General features: G+C 46.8%; 1 protein-coding gene across 6 annotated transcripts in view; it reads right to left on the reverse strand.

Annotated features, from left to right (window-relative positions):
* The window catches only part of DPP6 (dipeptidyl peptidase like 6), an 828,258-nt gene that overhangs the window by 658,883 nt on the left and 150,933 nt on the right, over positions 1–18,442 (reverse strand). The window contains exon 1 of one of the 6 annotated variants that reach the window (XM_045003875.1): positions 3,616–3,965. The exons of 3 other annotated variants lie outside the window; for them this stretch is intronic. In XM_045003875.1, coding sequence (XP_044859810.1) covers positions 3,616–3,690 — 75 coding nt within the window. In that variant the 5' untranslated portion in view covers positions 3,691–3,965. Of the gene's footprint in view, positions 1–3,615; positions 3,974–18,442 lie in introns of those variants that run through there. 2 more of the 6 variants (XM_045003882.1, XM_045003883.1) reach the window with 2 other exon arrangements.

The raw sequence follows: 18,442 nt of genomic DNA on the forward strand, positions 1-18,442 counted from the left end.
AGTCCCTCATGTTAATACCCAGCATGTAGTACATAAAACAATATGCACCTGTGCAAAGTGAGTATAAATCACAACCATTCTGATGTGGTAGCATATTACACCCCTTACCTGGGTGTTAGTGACTGCCTAAGGTACAAAGCAGTGAAGAGCTAAGCTTGAAATGTTTGCAAAGTGATCAGAGTAATGTATTAAATGCCAACATTATCTAACTGCACTGGATCAACAGTTTGTTACTAATGAACAAAAATAACTATTCATACAAACATTTAATATTTGAAATTTTATCAATTCATTTCCCATGTGTTGATTTTCTCTCATCTGAAAATGTCAGCATGGTTCAGCTGGCAACACTCTCCTCTTTCAGCTGGATAATTGTGGGTCCAAATCCCACACAAGGATTTGGGATTGTACCTAAATACAGTGCTATTCTAAGCATAGTCTACTATTGAAAGATATAGGTAATACAAGACTTCAGGTCAGATGTCATACCAAGGTCCTGCAGTCATGTCTTCTTTAGTGGCAATCTTGGTTGCAATTTAAAAAGAAACGAATAGATGACTGCAATATTCTAAAGCTATATTCCCTCAGATTCTATTATACAAAGCTGTGTGACTTACTCACAAGCACAACTGTGCTTCTTGCCTAGTGTCTAGATGTTGATGTAGTAGGAACTGCAACTGATTATCACAGTTGGGTCTGAGCAAGTGCCTGCATACATTTATCCATGACTGACTTTTGTACACAAATATCCTATGTGCATGTAAAAGTCAGCTATATGCATGCATACATGCCAACTGCATTAAGTAGCTGGCTATGAAAATGTCTGATTTGCACATGCACATGGGGTGTTTGTGCTCACGCATGTATCTGTGCAAGCACACACTCCTAATTTTAACAATCTCACCCATCACTTACTCCTATATCAGACAATATGATTAAATATTTAGGGGAAGGCTTGCAAAAGGACGTTGGAAATGTGACTCTATTGGCTTTCCCATCATTTCCAGAGCCAGGATGCCCTCATTCTTGTTTGCCCCAGCCTATTACACAAATCTTTTCTGCCACTGCTCCCCTCTATCTATCTGCCACCACACAAATTTCTGTCTCTTTGCACAATCTAGGCCCTGCTGATGGGAGGACCTTCTCTGCATCCCCTGCTCTTCAGAACAGCCTTCCTGTCTCTCTCCTGCTCACTGCTTTTTTCCCTGGATGTAACAAGCTCCACTGGAAAAAAAATCCAGAGCCACCCCACCACCACCTTATTCTCCTTAAACCCACTTATGCCATGCTGCTACCAGAACTGTTGCCAGTGTAGGGCAGCTGGGGAGCTATACTGTGAACACAGCTAGCCAATGTGATTGGTCACATTATTGTTACATCATCCCCCCCCCCCCATTCCTTATTCATTTGTCTGTTTCATCCACCTGTTACATCTTGTCTTCAATCAAGATTGTAAACACTTTGGGGCTAGGGCTGTGTCTTGCTATGCTTGTCTAACACAATGGGGCCATGGTCCCAGCCTGGAGCACTTAGGAGCTAATGGAATATAAATAATATTAATAGTTGCCTAAACCATCTATTTTCAAATCTCAGCAGAAAGCATTATTCTTCTCTTGCCTGCAGCTCTTAATTTGTCTCTGCCTCTGCCATTACTTACAATTTAATGCTCTGGCTGTTATTTAACTCTGCAAAGCATGCAGTTTATATGAGAGATGGGATACAAATTCAACTAAGTTATGGTGTTACCGTAAATAACTAAGTAAGAAAAAGCCCTCAGATTAATTTTGATCTGTTTTCAAATCATAACAGGAAAATCAGTTTAAAAATCAGGGAAAATACATTTCTCTTGGTAGGAGTCAAAATAAACCAAACACGTTACCAACCCACTTATTAGCTGCTGTTAGTCTAGGGCTTGGAACATTAAAAGTGCCATGGAAGTGCTAAAATGTGCTCGAAGTGCTATTCATGCCCTGTACGGGAGAGTGCCTTCCCCCTACACTGTCTCCTACCTGACAATTACGGCTCAGGCTTCTAAAAAAGCTTTTCTGTAGGTATTTTAGGTGATCAGAGCTGCAGGTGACAAATGTAACCTCAGAAGTACCCTGTGCTTTAGCAGCCTCCAGAGCTCCCACCTAAGAGCATTAGCCGAGCAGCATGTGTGCGTTGGAGAGGTCTTCCCTTTAAAACCAATCATAATAATTGCCAAGCATCCCACCAACATTTGCTGGCGGCAGAAATCGCTCGGAGGGGAGGGGGGGGGGGGAATCCCGGCTGCACTGCAGTCAAGCAAATAACCTGTCCCAGCTCCAATCTAAGTGCATCTCCAAATTATCAGCTGCGAAATATACTCCCGCCTGGGGGAGCCTCTCAAAGCTGGCCCGGACCTCCAGCTCTCAGCCAGCAGCGGGGCAGGCAAAGAATAGGGGGGGGGGGGTGTTACGACCCTGCAGCATGCACGTGAGGCTCAGATCCTGCAGGGGGCGCTCTGTACTGGGCTCCAGTTTCAGACACTGGGCGAGCAGCACGCGCTGCCCTTTCGACTGAGAGAGACAGAGGCTGCCCCCTTGCTAAGATCCAAAAAGCCGCCCGTGTTAACTGGTCGGCGTGCCCGGGTGCCTGCCCCCCGGGGTGCAAAGGAGCCGCTCGGCCAGTGGTTTAGGACACGCTGGAGGTGGCAGCGCGATGCAGCCTGTTGAGGGCTTACGTGGCCCCCGGGCACAGCTCCCCAGCTGCTGCTGCAGCTTCTCCGCCCCTGCCCAGCTGGGAGGCTGGTGTCAGAGACTCGTGGATCAATTGCTGATTTATGGTGCAGGACGGCGCGATGGGCCACACAAATTGCACATGGGTAAGGGAGCAGCAGGACTCAGCAGCAATCCACATTTCACCCCTGCTCTGAGAACCGGCGGGGGGGGATACAGAATTGTGCATTAAATCCCAATCTGATGCCTTTTAGGACGTTCCCTGGTCTCTCTCTTTGCGGTATTTCCCCCCCCACCCTGGTTTTGACCCCGATCCTCACTTTTTTAGAAGGCCACACACAGTATTCCGGGGTAAATGCTGAGGTGGAGACCTAGCAAATGCAGAAATGCTGTGCCGCTGTTTTGAATGAATGGAGTAATTCGCCACCTCCCCACACCTCTATACATCACGCACAGCTTTAAGCTGACTCTTCTTTTTTATGCCTCGGAAGCAGGGACCAAAAAAAATCCAATTTCCATAGTAATTTGTGACTCGCTGAAACAGTGAAACTGCATCCTGGAGATTCACGTATTCTTCCATTTTATGATTCTATCTGAGCTCCTCCTGGCTCCTGTATTTCAGATAGAATCAAGTTCGCATAATGTTCGCCCGCTAGCAAAGTTCCCTTCCCAGGCACCGCAGCACAATGGAGCTGCCTGCTACTAATCAGCGAAACAAAGCAAAGATACAGAGCTCACAGAAAAGTTTCTCCCTACACAATGCACTAAAGGCTCTCTCCGTATGCACAGCCTGGATCAAAAAGGAGCAACTGCACAACACACACCCTCTGTTCAGCTATTGGTTCAGGTACACTTGAAAGGTAAAGGTACAAGGAGGTTTGTGGTTGCAGGGAGCATGAGATGGAAGGACACCTACCAGCTTGCTGACGCCTGTGGCTGCTGTGGAGAAGGAGGTGGTCACCTTCTGGTGAGCTGAAATAATCACTGACATTGTGGCAAAGCAGGAGAGAAATCCCCTTCCCAGTTAGATCAACAGTCCCTCTCTTCCATGCCCTCCTCCCCAGCCAAAGAGTCCGATCTTCCCTTGTCTGCTCATCAGGAAATCACACCCAGGGCAGCCAGCATCTTGCCATCCCCCCTGCTCAGAGTTTGACGGATCCTCAAAATGAAATTTCTGTTCCCCCCATTCAGGAAAACCGTCCTCGTTTCACCTGATGATCTCGTGTGTTGCAGCGGGCAGCTCTGGTCCAGTAGTCAGACCAAGGCAAATCTGACAAGAATCCTTCACCCCAGCTTGGAGCTGCAAAAGCTCCTGGGGTGTGTTTTCCTCTCTCCCTTTCCCACGCCCACCTGTCTTCCACCAGCCCAGTGTGGTTTACTGTTTGGGTGCGATAAAGCACCAACAATATTTATGCAGTTGCCTCGCCTGTCGTAAGTTATATCAGCTCCCAGGAAGAGAGAGCCCCTGTGGCTCCGCTGAGGATGTTGCACTTACATATCTGAATATTGAACTCCGTATTTAAATCAGACAACAAATCAATGCTACATTTGGGGGGGGGGGGAGAGAGAGAGAGAGAGAAGCAGCAAAAAATCTTTAGCTTTCCTCCCAAAACACAATCCTATGAAGGGGAAAATTGCTGATGAAAGTAGAATAAGCGCACGGTATGCCACCCTTATCTCTGGAGAATAATCACCTTCCGATTCAATTGTTCTCAGTGTGCATTAAAATAAACGTGCTCAAAGAGAAGGGAGGGAATTAAGCAGACGATATTTGATTGAGCTTGAATTTATCTAGAAGATTTGGGATTAAAAAGTTTCTTTGAACTGGGTCCCCCTCCCTGAACAAAGTTATTTATTGGAATCTGCAGTACATTAACATGATTTCTAATTATCTGAAGGTTAGGTTGCAAGAATGAGTGTCTCAGACATATCAAGGAAACAGGTGAGTTTTAAGAGCCACATAGTGTATCTGATGGCATTTTCCATTTATTTTTATGATTTTCTCCCAAGATTGGATTGAAATTCACATAAATACTGTACAATAAGATAATGGTTTAGCTGTTACAAAGCTACAGAAACCACCATGGGCCATGCAAATGCAATAGACTCATGGGACAGATCCTTCAGACACCCTTGATTGCAATGGGAGTTTTGGCTCAATGAGCTCTGCAGGATCAGGCCCATTTCATCTGTGGGTTTAATAATGTAAATAAAACAAATTGAAAGCATCATCACTTGTCAACAGTGATTGTCTAAAGCAATATTGTTTTGCTGTCCTTTATGATGTGCCTCTGCTGTTGGTGAAGCTTGCACATTGGCCTGTCTCTAAAGCTGTTCTTGTCTTTAATGCCTTTTTATACCTCCCCAAAGCACTACAAAATTCGAAAAAAACAAAAACCACATTTTCCCTCTCTCTGACATTTACCAAGGCACAAACCCACTACAGACACCTTGTCCAACAAGAATGTAATGTCTCTAAGAAAGAGATCACTCAAAGAGGTGAACTGATATTAAAGACATTTTTGGAACAGTTAGTGCAATAAAAAGAAAGCCTTCATATTTTCTAAAAATGAATGCTGTTCAAGATAGAACAGAGCTGGGAATATTTTTCTTCACTTTTCCTGGGTCCTATTCTATGTTCAGAAAGGATAACATGACTCATCAGCCTTACCTAGGCATAACTAGACAAACTGAACCAGGCTAACCAAGTCAGAGCAAACCAAAATCAAGCTTTGCTAGTTTGGGAAATGCTCCGTGCTACTACAGCACATCCTGGGTGTCTATTGGATCACACTGAAAAATTATCCAGTGGACCCAATTCTGAAGTCCTTATTAATAGCCCAATTACACCCTTGCAATATACCTTACTCCTTGAGTAGTCCCACTGAAATCTGTGAAACTGCTCCCAGAATAAAGGTACTGCATTATTCAGCAGGTGAACTCCTGACCCCATTTTAATCAAGAGCAATTTTGCCATTGACTTCAATGGAGCCAGGATTTCATTCTCCACCAAGTAAGGGTTATAAAATTAGGTCTCAAATCTTTTTTCAGGCAAACTGCTGTTCAAGTGAAAGCGTTTCTGACTGAGTAAAGATGGCAGAATTGGACCCTAAGGCAACCACATACATGGCCTGAACCTACACTGTTGAGACTTTTTCCATAGCCGTTAAGCGGGAGCAGGGTAGATCACTGTGACACACTGGCCCATTGGTGGTTCACTACTCTGTGTCAGCAACTCTTGCCAGGTCTGGCAAACTCACTACGCCTAACACGTCACTGTCATGCTGTTCAGCCAAGAGTCTTCTAATGTATCAAATGAAAGCCAGTGACACTGGGGTTACTAATATCTCTGTGAAACATATGCATTAACAACATAAGGAATTATGGATACTTACTGATCTCATGCTTTAAAGTCTGAAACCAGACAGAGGGAGAAACAGGTTTTCTTCCAGACAGGAGATTCTTTTTCGGGTTTTACTTGCTCTTGCCCTTGTGACTCTCGGTTTTCTTGGACAGCAGCACAGCCTGGATGTTGGGCAGGACACCCCCCTGAGGGAAGGCAGTTATCTCCCTGCCTCTAATGTAAATTAAACATTGGAAAACCAACAAAGGAAGCTGCATTTGCATGTACATGTAAGTCAACAGGAAAAGCCAGGCTGACCTAGGGGGAGGTGGGGAAAAGAGAATGTGCAATTAGCATGGGGTGACACTGGAAACTAAAACCATAATGTGGGGACATAACAATGAGTTTGGAGGAGATATAAGGAGAAATAAAAAGGCACTTTATTATAGGGGTAGGCGTGTTAGTCTGGATCTGTAAAAGCAGCAAAGAGTTCTGTGGCACCTTATAGACTAACAGACGTTTCGGAGCATGAGCTTTCGTGGGTGAATACCCACATACATCCGACGAAGTGGGTATTCACCCACAAAAGCTCATGCTCCAAAACGTCTGTTAGTCTATAAGGTGCCACAGGACTCTTTGCTGCTTTTATTATCTATTTCACTGAGGAACACTCCTGGCAGAGGGGAATGATTCACGAAAGATCTGGAGCCTGGTTTGACTGAAAACATCAGCAAACTCTGCAAATCATAGAATATCAGGTTTGCAAGGTACCTCAGAAGGTCATCTAGTCCAACCCCCTGCTCAAAGCAGGACCAATTCCCAACTAAATCATCCCAGCCAGGGCTTTGTCAAGTCTGACCTTAAAAACCTCTAAGCAAGGACATTCTACCACCTCCCTACGTAACCCATTCCAGTGCTTCACCACCCTCCTACTGAAAAAGTTTTTCCTAATATCCAACCTAAACCTCCCCCACTGCAACTTGAGATCATTACTCCTTGTGCTGTCATCAGGTACCACTGAGAACAGTCTAGATCCATCCTCTTTGGAACCCCCTTTCAGGTAGTTGAAAGCAGCTATCAAATCCTCCCTCATTCTTCTCTTCTGCAGACTAAATAATCCCAGTTCCCTCAGCCTCTCCTCATAATTCATGTGCTCCATCCCCCTAATCATTTTTGTTGCCCTCCGCTGGACTCTTTCCAATTTTTCCACATCCTTCTTGTACTGTGCGGCCCCAAACTGGACACAGTACTCCAGATGAGGCCTCACCAATGTCGAATAGAGGGGGATGATCACATCCCCTGATCTGCTGGCAATGCCCCTACTTATCCAAAATGCTGTTAGCCTTCTTGGCAGCAAGGGCACACTGTTGACTCATATCCAGCTTCTCGTCCACTGTAACCCCCAGATCCTTTTCTGCAGGATTGCTGCCTAGCCACTCGGTCCCTAGTTTGTAGCAATGCATGGGATTCTTCTGTCCAAAGTGCAGGACTTTGCACTTGTCCTTGTTGAACCTCATCAGATTTCTCTTGCCCAGTCCTCTAATTTGCCTAGGTCACTCTGGACCCTATCCCTACCCTCCAGCGTATCCATCACTCCTCCCAGTTTAGTGTCATCTGAAAACTTGCTGAGGGTGCAGTCCACACCATCCTCCAGATCATTAATAAAGATAGTGAACAAAACCGGCCCCCTTGGGGTACACCGCTTGATACCGGCTGCCAACTAGACATGGAGCCATTTATCACTACCCATTGAACCCAATGATCTAGCCAGCTTTCTATCCACCTTATAGTCCATTCATCCAGCCCATACTTCTTTAACTTGCTGGCAAGAATACTGTAGGAGACCGTATCAAAAGCTTTGCTAAAGTCAAGGAATAACACATTCACTGCTTTCCCCTCATCCACAGAGCCAGTTATCTCCTCATAGAAGGCAATTAGGTTAGTCAGGCATGACTTGCCCTTGGTGAATCCATGCTGACTGTTCCTGATCACTTTCCTCTCCTCTAAGTGCTTCAGAATTGATTCCTTGTGGACCTGCTCCATGATTTTTCCAGGGACTGAGGTGAGGCTCATAAGTGCCAACTTTCCCCAGCGCCGGTGGGTGCTCATGCCCCCCCGGCTCCACCCCGACTCCACTCTTTCCCCACCCCTGCTCCACCCCCATTCCAATCCCTTCCCCAAATCCTGGCCCTGTGTCTTCACTAAGCATGCCACATTCCCCCCCCCCTCCTCCCCTCTCCCTCCCAGCAGCGTGAAAAGGTGTTTCACGGCGCAAGTGCTGGGAGCTAGGGGGAAAAAGCAGGTACGTGGCGTACTCAGGGGAGGCGATGGAGTGGAGGTGAGCTGGGTGGGGGGGAGCTGCCCACCAATTTTTCCTCATGGGTGCTCCAGCCCCGGAGCACCCATGGAGTCGGCACATATGGTGAGGCTGACTAGCCTGTAATTCCCTGGATCCTCCTCCTTCCCTTTTTTAAAGATGGGCACTATATTAGCCTTTTTCCAGTCATCCGGGACCTCCCGCGATTGCCACGAGTTTTCAAAGATAATGGCCAATGGCTCTGCAATCACATCCGCAAACTCCTTTAGCACCCTTGGATGCAGCGCATCCGGCCCCATGGACTTGTGCTCGCTCATCCAGTTTTTCTAAATAGCCCTGAACCACTTCTTTCTCCACAGGGGGCTGGTCACCTCCTTCCCATGCTGTGCTGCCCAGTGCAGCAGTCTGGGAGCTGACCTTGTTTGTGAAGACAAAGGCAAAAAAAGCATTGAGTACATGAGCTTTTTCCACATCCTCTGTCACTAGGTTGCCTCCCCCATTCAGTAAGGGGCCCACACTTTCCCTGACTTTCTTCTTGTTGCCTTTAGAAACCCTTCTTGTTACTCGTAACATCCCTTGCTAGCTGCAACTCCAAGTGTGATTTGGCCTTCCTGATTTCACTCCCGCATGCCCGAGCAATATTTTTATACTCCTCCTTGGTCATTTGTCCAAGCTTCCACTTCTTGAAAGCTTCTTTTTTGTGTTTAAGATCAGCAAGGATTTCACTGTTAAGCCAAGCTGGTCGCCTGCCATATTTACTATTCTTTCTACACATCGGGATGGTTTGTTCCTGCTTTAGCCAAAAGACTGTAGCTTGCTAAGGCCTTGGCTACACTTGCACGTTAGAGCGCATTAATTCAGCCCCGGGCACCCTAACTCCTGAGGTGTCCACACTGGCAAGGCACTTAGAGCGCCCAGACACCATGGCTGGAGCGCTCCTGGTAATCCACCTCCACAAGCAGCATAGAGCTTTCTGCACTCCTGCTGGAGTGCCAGTATGTACAACGTGTTGCATTACTGCACTGTGATTGGCCTCCAGAAACGTCCCATAATCTCCTGAAGTCAAGTGGCCACTCTGGTCATTGATTTGAACTCAGCTGCAGGCATGCGGATATCCCCTTTCAAAGCTCCATTTCTGACAGCCCACATGCTTATCTGCTCCGGGACAAGGTGCCACAGGACTCTTTGCTGCTTTTACAAACCATTACAGTAACGCCTCACTTAAAGTCATCCTGGTTAACACTTGTTATGTTGCTGATCAATTAGGGAACATGCTCGTTTAAAGTTGTGCAATGCTCCCTTCTAACGTTGTTTGGCAGCTGCCTGCTTTGTCCACTGCTTGCAGGAAGAGCAGCCCATTGCAGCTAGCTGGTAGGGGCTTGTAACCAGGGTGGACCAGGAGTCCCCCATCAGCTCCCCCTATCAGCTCCCTGCTCCCCTAAGTTCCCTGTGCTGCAGCAGCCCAACAAGCTAGCTGTCCCTCCCCGCACTGCCATATGCTGCTCCTGCCCTCTGCCTTGGAGCTGCTCCCAGAGACTCCTGCTTGCTGTGCAGGTGGGGAGGAAGGGCTAACGTCATGGTGTCCCCCTCCCCTCTGCTCCTGCACCCCGCTTACCCCTTCTCCATATAGAGCAGGGAGGGGACACGGATGGAGAGAAACTGAGAGCGCCTGGGGCAGCAGCTGATGTCAACTTCCTGATCCACTTAAAAAGACAATGCACTGAAGAGTGGGTCAGCTTACTTCAAGGGGCAGTGTGCATCTCTCTTTCTCCCACACACAAGGTGTGTCTGTCTCTGTCTGCTATGCTGTCTCCCCTCCCTCGTGTTGGTGCTGCCTTGTGTGAGAGGATACATTAACAACAATGTGCTAATCCTTGAGGGCTCAGCCAAGTGCTAGTTCATCATTTAGCAGCAGGACATTGCCTGGGAAATATCCCTCCCTCTTCCACCCTGTAACTTCACCACCTCAATCAAGTTTCACAATCATCATGGCTGTGAACAGTATTAAATTGTTTGTTTACAACATATAGTGTGTGTATATCTATATAATATATCGTTTTTTGTCTGGTGAAAAAAATTTCCCTGGAACCTAACCCCGTCTATTTACGTTAATTCTTCTGGGGAAATTGGATTCACTTAACATCGTTTTGCATAAAGTCACATTTTTCAGGAACATAACCACAACGTTAAGTGAAGAGTTACTGTACTGTGCAACGCTCCTGCTGCAGAGGCAGGCGTGTGTGCGTGAGTAAGAGAGAGGTGGGGGGTGGGGGCTGATGTCAGGTTTCCCCTTCCCCCTGCCGCTGTCTGAACTTACAAGATAGCATGCTGACACACTGCTCCCCATGCTTTGCAAACCCTTTCCAAAGCACGCTGCAGCCACTTGCACAGTGGGATAGCTACCACAATGCACTGCTCTCTGTGGCACTGCAAGAGCTGCTAAGCCGTCACAAGAGACTAGTGTGAACACACGGCAGTGCTTTCCCTGCTGCTGTCTCCGAGGGCTGGTTTAACTCCCGGCACTCTACATCTGCAACAGTAGCCATGCCCTAAGGTTATGCTTAGTCATATTATGCTTTTGTTTTGTTTGTAACTAACTCTGTTTCCACTGTACTTAGGCCTTGTCTACACTTGCAAGTCAGAGCACCTTACATCAGTCCCCGGCGCCCTAACTCCTGAGGTGTCCACACTGGCAAGGCACGTAGAGTGCCCTGACTCTGTGGCTGGAGTGCCCCTGGTAATCCACCTCCGTGAGAAGCATAAAGCTTGTTGGACCATGGCTGGAGCACCGCGGCGCCAGTGTGGATGCCATGGTCTATTAATGCACTTTGATTGGCCTCCAGAACTGTCCCACAATGCCTATTCTAGCCACTCTGGTCATCACTTTGAACTCTACTGCCCTGCCCTCAGGTAACCAATCATCAGACCCACCCTTTAAATTCTCTGGGAATTTTGAAATTCCCCTTCCTGTTTGCTCAGCCAGGCTTGGAGTGCTCTCAGCACATCTTTCCCACGCGCCAGGTGATCCCTAGTATGGAGCAATGGCAAGGTGCTAGACCTCATCAGTGTTTGGGGATGTGCTCCAGCCGTAGGAATTATGATAGCTACGGGCAGATATCAAGGGCCATGATGGAAAGGGGCCATGACCAGGACGCAGAGCAGTGCAGGGTTAAAGTGAAGGAGCTGCGGAATGCCGACTGCAAACCCCGCGAAGCAAACCGCCACTCCGGTGGTGCCCCCACGACCTACAAAGAGCTAGAGGAGATACTTGGTAGCGATCCCACCTCCACTCCCAAGACCACCATGGACACTTCAGAGGCCATAGCAGCACAAAGTTCAACAAGACAGGAGGAGGAAAGTGGAAGCGAGGGTGCTGAGGAGGAGGGGGGCCCAGAGCCAGAGGACGACCTGTCATTCCTAGATGCATGCAGCCCGTTGTTGTTTTCAAGCCAGGAGGAAGGTAGCCAGTCGCAGCGGATGGTGCTTGAGGAAGAACAAACAGCAGAGGAGGTGCCCAGTAAGTGGCTTTTATTTTGGGAAGGTAGCTGTTTGGTGTGGGTTTTTGGGGTGAGGAGGGTTGCAGAAAGAAGGGTTAAGGCTGCATGCATGCCTAAATGTGGAACAGGGCATTGATGTGCTCTCACATATCACAGTAATCAGCCTCAGTGATCTCTTCAAGAGTCTCATGGAAAAACTGGGCAATCCGCTTGCGCAGGTTCCTTGGCAGAGCTGCTGTGCTCCTGGTCCCAGTAAGGCTAACATGTCCGCGCCACTGTGCTGTTAGGGGCAGAGGGACCATTGCTGCACACAGGCAAGTGGCATAAGGGCCAGGGCGGAAGCCACATTGTAGTAGAAGAGCCTCCCTTGCTTCCCAGGTCACCCTCAGCAGCAAGATATCTTCCAGGATGAACTCATCCTGTGGAAAATGTGGGACAGTGTTCCGTATAGGGGCCCCCTGCAGCTGTTCGCTCTCCAAGGCACAGAACCAACCCCAGAGGACAGTACGGCCCTGAAACAATCAGTCTTCCTTGCCCCTGTGCTCATTCACCATTTTGGGGCTCCTGTGGGTTACGTGCGCTCATTTTGGGACCAGCACTTTCTGCTATTACGTACACTGTACTTGTCTTTAAGTACAGCTGAATCATTGCTCTGTCTGGTGTGAACAATGCTGTCTCTGTTAAGTGTTGCATTTTGGCTTTACAGATGCAACCTTGAGATCCCAGCCATCCTTGTTATCAACGGCCGAAAGACTACAAAGAATCAGGAAGCGTACGCAAAGAACCAAAAAGGACCTGCTGCATGAAGTCACGTAGAAGTCCCTTACTGAAAATCAAAAAGTACAGGAGTGGCGGGAGACTGAAAGGAGGCTCCGCCAGCAGAATGCGGATCACCGGCACCAAAGCACGGAGCAGCTCATAAGCATTATGGAGCACCAAGCAGACTTGATACAGGTGCTCATAGCACTGCAGATGGAACAGATCCATGCCTGCCCCCCTTCCTCCCCCTCCCCCCCCCGCAGCCCTTGTCCCAAAACTCTTTCCCTTGTGCCCCCATGTCACCACAAACCCACTTCCCCTAACATCCGGTTTCTTAATAACGCATCCTGAGGACTTAACCCCTTCCTGCCCGCACTGTAGCTGGTATTTCTTTTTAACGCAGTATTTCTTTTTAACAGGAAACAGTGTGAACACATGGCAGCACTTTCCCTGCTGCGGTCTCCGAGGGCTGGTTTAACTCACAGCGCTCTACATCGGCAAGTGTAGCCATGCCCTTACATAGTATCACTTACACCTCTACCTTTGTTACTAAACTTCTTTGTTTCATCATAAGTAGATCTCAGTGCATTAATATTACGCACAGTAGGAACTCTCAGTTTAATCAGACAACCTGGTATTTACACTCTCTTTTTTGGAGATAGTGAATTTGGTAATTTTTGTGAGTGTCCAGTGATAGGAGCTGGATATGCCTACATAATGCTCTTCCAGGAGGCTCAGGAACTAGGGTGCACCAAGTGTTACCTGCAAGGCAAAGTAAGGATCTAGCAGAGTTTTGGAGGCGATTGTTTAGGTGGCTAACAGACTGGGGTGACAGAACTGTCATCCAGTTTAGCTCCACAAGTCTCTCTTTTGCTAAGGCAAAGGGGTAAGTAGGTTGCTCTGAGAAAGTGTCTCAATCATATACAATACCACAGTACAGAGTAACAAATTCCTGAGCCTTTTGCAAAATGTGTCACATGCAAAATCCCAGCAGCAACACATTGTGCACAAGCAGGGGTGAAAGTAACTTACAGGACTTGCCAGTACTGCCGGAGTCCTGAGGAGGGCGTGGCCTCACCCGGAGGGGGCGTGGAATCATCCAGAAGGGGCGTGGCCTCAAGATTTAAAGGCCCTGGGGCACCAGCTGTGGCTGGGAGACCCAGGGCCTTTAACTCAACCAGGGCCTCCCAGCTGCAGAGGTAGCTGGGAGGTCCCCAGAGCTCAGGGGCAAATTAAAGGGCTCGGGGCTCCAGCTGCCGTGGGGAACCCTGAGCTTTGAGGGGCTGGGGCAGGTATTTAAAGGGCCAAGAGCTCCTGCCACTGAGGGGAGCCCCGAGCCCTTGAAATCCTGGCCCCAGCCCAGCCACTGGAGCTGTGGCCAGGATTCAAAGGGCTCTGGGCTGCCCGCAGCGGTGGGGAGCTCTGAGCCCTTTAAATCTCAGCTGTGGCAGGGGGTTTAAAGGGCTCTGGGCTGACAGCTGCGGCAGGGAGCCCAGAGCCCTTTAAATCCCCGCAGCGAAAGCCGGTGCAGTCCGGCACGGTGTACTAGCTCTTGCCAGTACGCCGTACCGGCTTACTTTCACCTCTGTGCACAAGATAAATCAGTTTCAGAATCCTTCAGGAAACAGATTTAGCCAGGCCTGGTACGTATCAAGAATGCTCACCCAAAATGAACCCAAACTGCAAATCTTTGGAGAATCACCTATCTGATAAGTACCCAAAACAGTATTAACAGGATGTTTTTATGGTTATGACTGAATAAGGGCATTTACTGCCCAAATGTGTTAAAAATGTTTTCAATGACTGGGTGTCTGTGGCTTATAACAAGGGCACACATCATTGAATGAGCACTCAGAGTAAGCACTTTCACAGGCACATTAACTTGTCATGAATAAATTTGTTCAACTTTATGGCACTAGCAAGAGTATGTTACATGCTAGATTAGACACCCAAACACCATGGTGATGGGTGTCAAGCTGTCTGGAGTGGCTAAAGAGTATGAGGACCAACCTCAGGGAAGGCTTTAAGAAGCAGGGTACAAATCCCAAACTTGTTGTGAGTTCTATACTTAGATTTCACCAACCAAGTACCAAGTTTTAACTCCTCAGGCACTATAACAACCTAACCATGGAGTCACAGACAATCCCCTTGGGTACTACGATCTATCTTGGCACCCAGGCAAGCTTTCCTTTGTGATAGATGGTCCCTTACACAACAAATCCCAATCCCAAAAGGACCAGTCACTTACCCCAGGTCAACTGTACCCTTAGATCTCACACCAAAAGACAACACTGTAGCCCAGTGGCGGATTAATGATTTTGCCGCCCCTAGGCCCTGAAATAATTGTCACCCCACTCACCCCTGGCCACGCCCCGACTCCACCCTTTCCCCGCCCCCATTCCAACCCCTTCCCCAAAGTCCCGCCCCAACTCCGCCCCCTCCCTGCCCCTATTGGATCCCTTCCCCAAATCCCCGCCCTGGCCCCACCTCTTCCCCCCTCCCTCCCTTCCCCACAAAACAGCTGTTTCGTGGCGCAAGCGCTGGGAGGGAGGGGAGAGAAACAGGACGTGGCAGCACGCTTGCAGAGGAGGCAAGCTGGAGCAGGGGAGCTTCTCCGTGGGTGCTCAAATTTGCCGCCCCTTCAAATTTGCCGCCTTGTCGGCCTAGGCGATAATACGCCACTGCTGTAGCCAATCCTATAATAAACCATCTAAGATTTATTAACTAAGAAAAGGAAATAAGAGTTATTTACATGGTTAAAGCAGATAAACATACGCACACAAATGAGTTACAGTCTTAGGTTCCAAAAGGTGATAGAAGCTGCTGTACTATGCAAGTTCTATATGTCCTTTAGGGCTAACCCAGGCTAAGCTGGTTGGGGATCCTTTGCTTAGAAATCTTGCTCTCCCAAGGACCAAGCAGCAAAGACAAAAAGTGGGGGAATGTAGTAGGAAGAGAGATCCAGTGGTCATTGGGCGGTTTGCTTGAGGTCTACTGTGCTGGCTGTCTGCACAGAGCTTAGGCAGCACACAGGGAGAACACATGCATGCAGCCAAACATCTAGCCACACAGCCTATGGACCTTGGCATGAGCTGGCACCTGGTCTGCCAGTGTCACAATGGGCTCACAAGAAACATCTAGTCAGATTAAACAAGATCTTTTGACAATATTTCCCTCCGAGTCTGGGGCTGCTTTCATTGAAGTCAGTGGAAAATTCATATTATAAGCCCTTTATGAGCAGACAAACACCTTATTTGTATGCTTCTGTTGGAATTTCTGTGTTTCCTGCTCATCTTCATTTGTAATTGTTGGTATTTGTTGGATGTTTGGCTTTTAGGATACAAACTTCCCTGGAAGAATTGGTTTAGCCCAATTACAAGACAATACAAATGTTGTTAATGTATTCAGTAATCAATATGTAAGTGTCATGGGCTCAGATTTCCCCCTTATTATGGGCATCAAGAAATGAGGCATGTAAAATCTCCTTCATCGAGCATTTTATTTTTTTCTGTATGTTGTTAAAAACCTTAGATTCATGTACTCTTATGATGGGTACGCACTTTGCCAAGGGACTCTTAGTGCAGCAAAGCATTGCCAGGGAATCATGGCCTTGTCCTCTATGCAAGTCATGTGAATGATGATGGCATAGGCTTTCCTTCCTACAGCGGCTCTCTGCCACTTAAGGATCCCCTCCACAGGGGGTGATCCTCCTGGGCTGGCTATCGCCAGGACTCTTGGCTGCAAGGCTTCTTTCTGTTCTTCTCTCAACTGCTCACTTTGTCTCTTTATACAGCCACACACACAGGGCCTGAGTTCAATCTCACATTGATGTGAATCAGGCCCTCAGAATTTTTAATCATACTGTGTAGGAGCTAATGAGACCCCTTTGGTCTGGCTGCCTGGATGAGTCACCAGAATAGCTCTGCATCTCCACACAGGGTTCTAAAGCCTGACACCCTGGTGTTATTTGCCTTTTCTTTTTAAATTAAAGTCTGGTTCTTGGGAGAATGGACTATTTCATATTTCAAAACGATAAAATTCTTCTCTTAGATGAAAATTAGTCATGTGAAAAGTTTGGAATCCAAGAGAAACTTCCCTTGGAGAGGTTACCACTTGCCATGGACAAAATGAGAGCCAGCAAGAAACAGAGGATGCACCAGACCATGTTTTTGTACAGATTCATGACTGGGGCTACTAGGTGTTACCACAGTACAAATAACTGAACTAGCATCTAACTAAGGAGAAGACCACGTATCTTGATACCCAATTCACCACTGGAGACATGTTCCTCATCACACTTAGCATCATTCTCAGAAGTATTGTCTAATATGCCAAGATTCAGAGAAATAGGTAGCACCAGAGTGTAATGGTTAATAACATAAGTGTTCTTGCTTTCAGATTAATATGAAAAAATATTTGTAATTCAAGAAAACTTCTGTGTAATTTGAGTATTTGGAATATTAGGACATATAGATCAATACTAGCTTCTGATGGAAAATTATTGAGTCGAGCACTATCGAGCAACTTGCTCTGCTGACTAATGAAGGATGAGAACAATGTGTATATTTCTTGTCCAATGTATGGTATACAAGGAATACTTCCAAATTAGCTTGATGCTTACATTCTGAGGTGATCAGGACAGATTCTGCATAAGCAGACTCTCAGAGTAAAATTTAATGGACAAAAATCTTTAGTGTATTCAATTACACGCCTCTGAAGTTACATCAGTTATTCAAAGATTGATCAGCTGGTAGCAGTTTAAAGCGATAGCCTGTGGGTATCACACATTTGAATTTGGTTACAATAAATGAAATGTTTAATGAGCAACATCTTACACACAGGTGATGGTGTAAGATCTTCCTAACTAAATGTCTGTTTCCTTCTCAATATCCCTTTGAAAAGGGATCCCATTTACCATAGTAAAGTGATTTATCCCTGATGTATACATTTTAATACTGTAAATACAGGACCACTGTACTTCTACAAAAGTCCTTTCTGATCTGGAAATGACGAAATAGTCAAAAGTAAAACACACCACCATGGAAACAGCTGTATAAAGTAAAATTCAACATCTGTTCTATATCATATGCTATCCACAGCAAAGCAAAAACAGCTTTTGTTAGGTATCTAATCATTCCATATTTTGTATGCTTAGGTGTCTAACCAGCTGCTTTTAATAGGTGTGTAACATTTTACTAGTGGTATTATCAATATCGTATAATCTTGTCTCTGGGTTGCAATAAGAAGAGAGAGAGCAAGCTCACATTACTACTGTTTTGTCATCTGCTTGGAAGATATGAAGTGCTAAGTCTCCTCATTATTAAGGCACCTACAATTTCAATAGAAAGTCCCAAAACCACCAGATCCATCAGTTGTGCTGGCTGGCACAGACATAAAACAATGTGTAAGGCCAAATTAATCTCCACATAAATGGGCACAATTGATTCATTGTTATTATTCGTACCCTGGGTGATCCAACCATGATCAGGCTTCCATTGTGCTAGGCACTGTGTAGACAAAATAGTAAGGAACACTCCCTCCCTAAGAACTGAGATTCCTTATACCACAACCACATAGGGTCCAATATCTACATGTATTTTAATGTCCTCACTGATGTGAATTCTTGTAGCAATAATTAATACTAATACAGACCTGTCTAGTAACACTGATCTTTTTATCCCTATAGCACTCAGATGGAAACTGAGGCACAGAGATTAAGGGCAATATCCTGCTTTGTTCCTAAATGATTTGCTCTGAAAAACTACAGAAGGCATCACTAATCAGAGCTGAGATTCAAATCTACCATTACCTGCATCCTAGTCTTATG

Source organism: Mauremys mutica, chromosome 2 (assembly GCF_020497125.1).
Source record: "Mauremys mutica isolate MM-2020 ecotype Southern chromosome 2, ASM2049712v1, whole genome shotgun sequence".
Taxonomy (NCBI): domain Eukaryota; kingdom Metazoa; phylum Chordata; order Testudines; family Geoemydidae; genus Mauremys; species Mauremys mutica.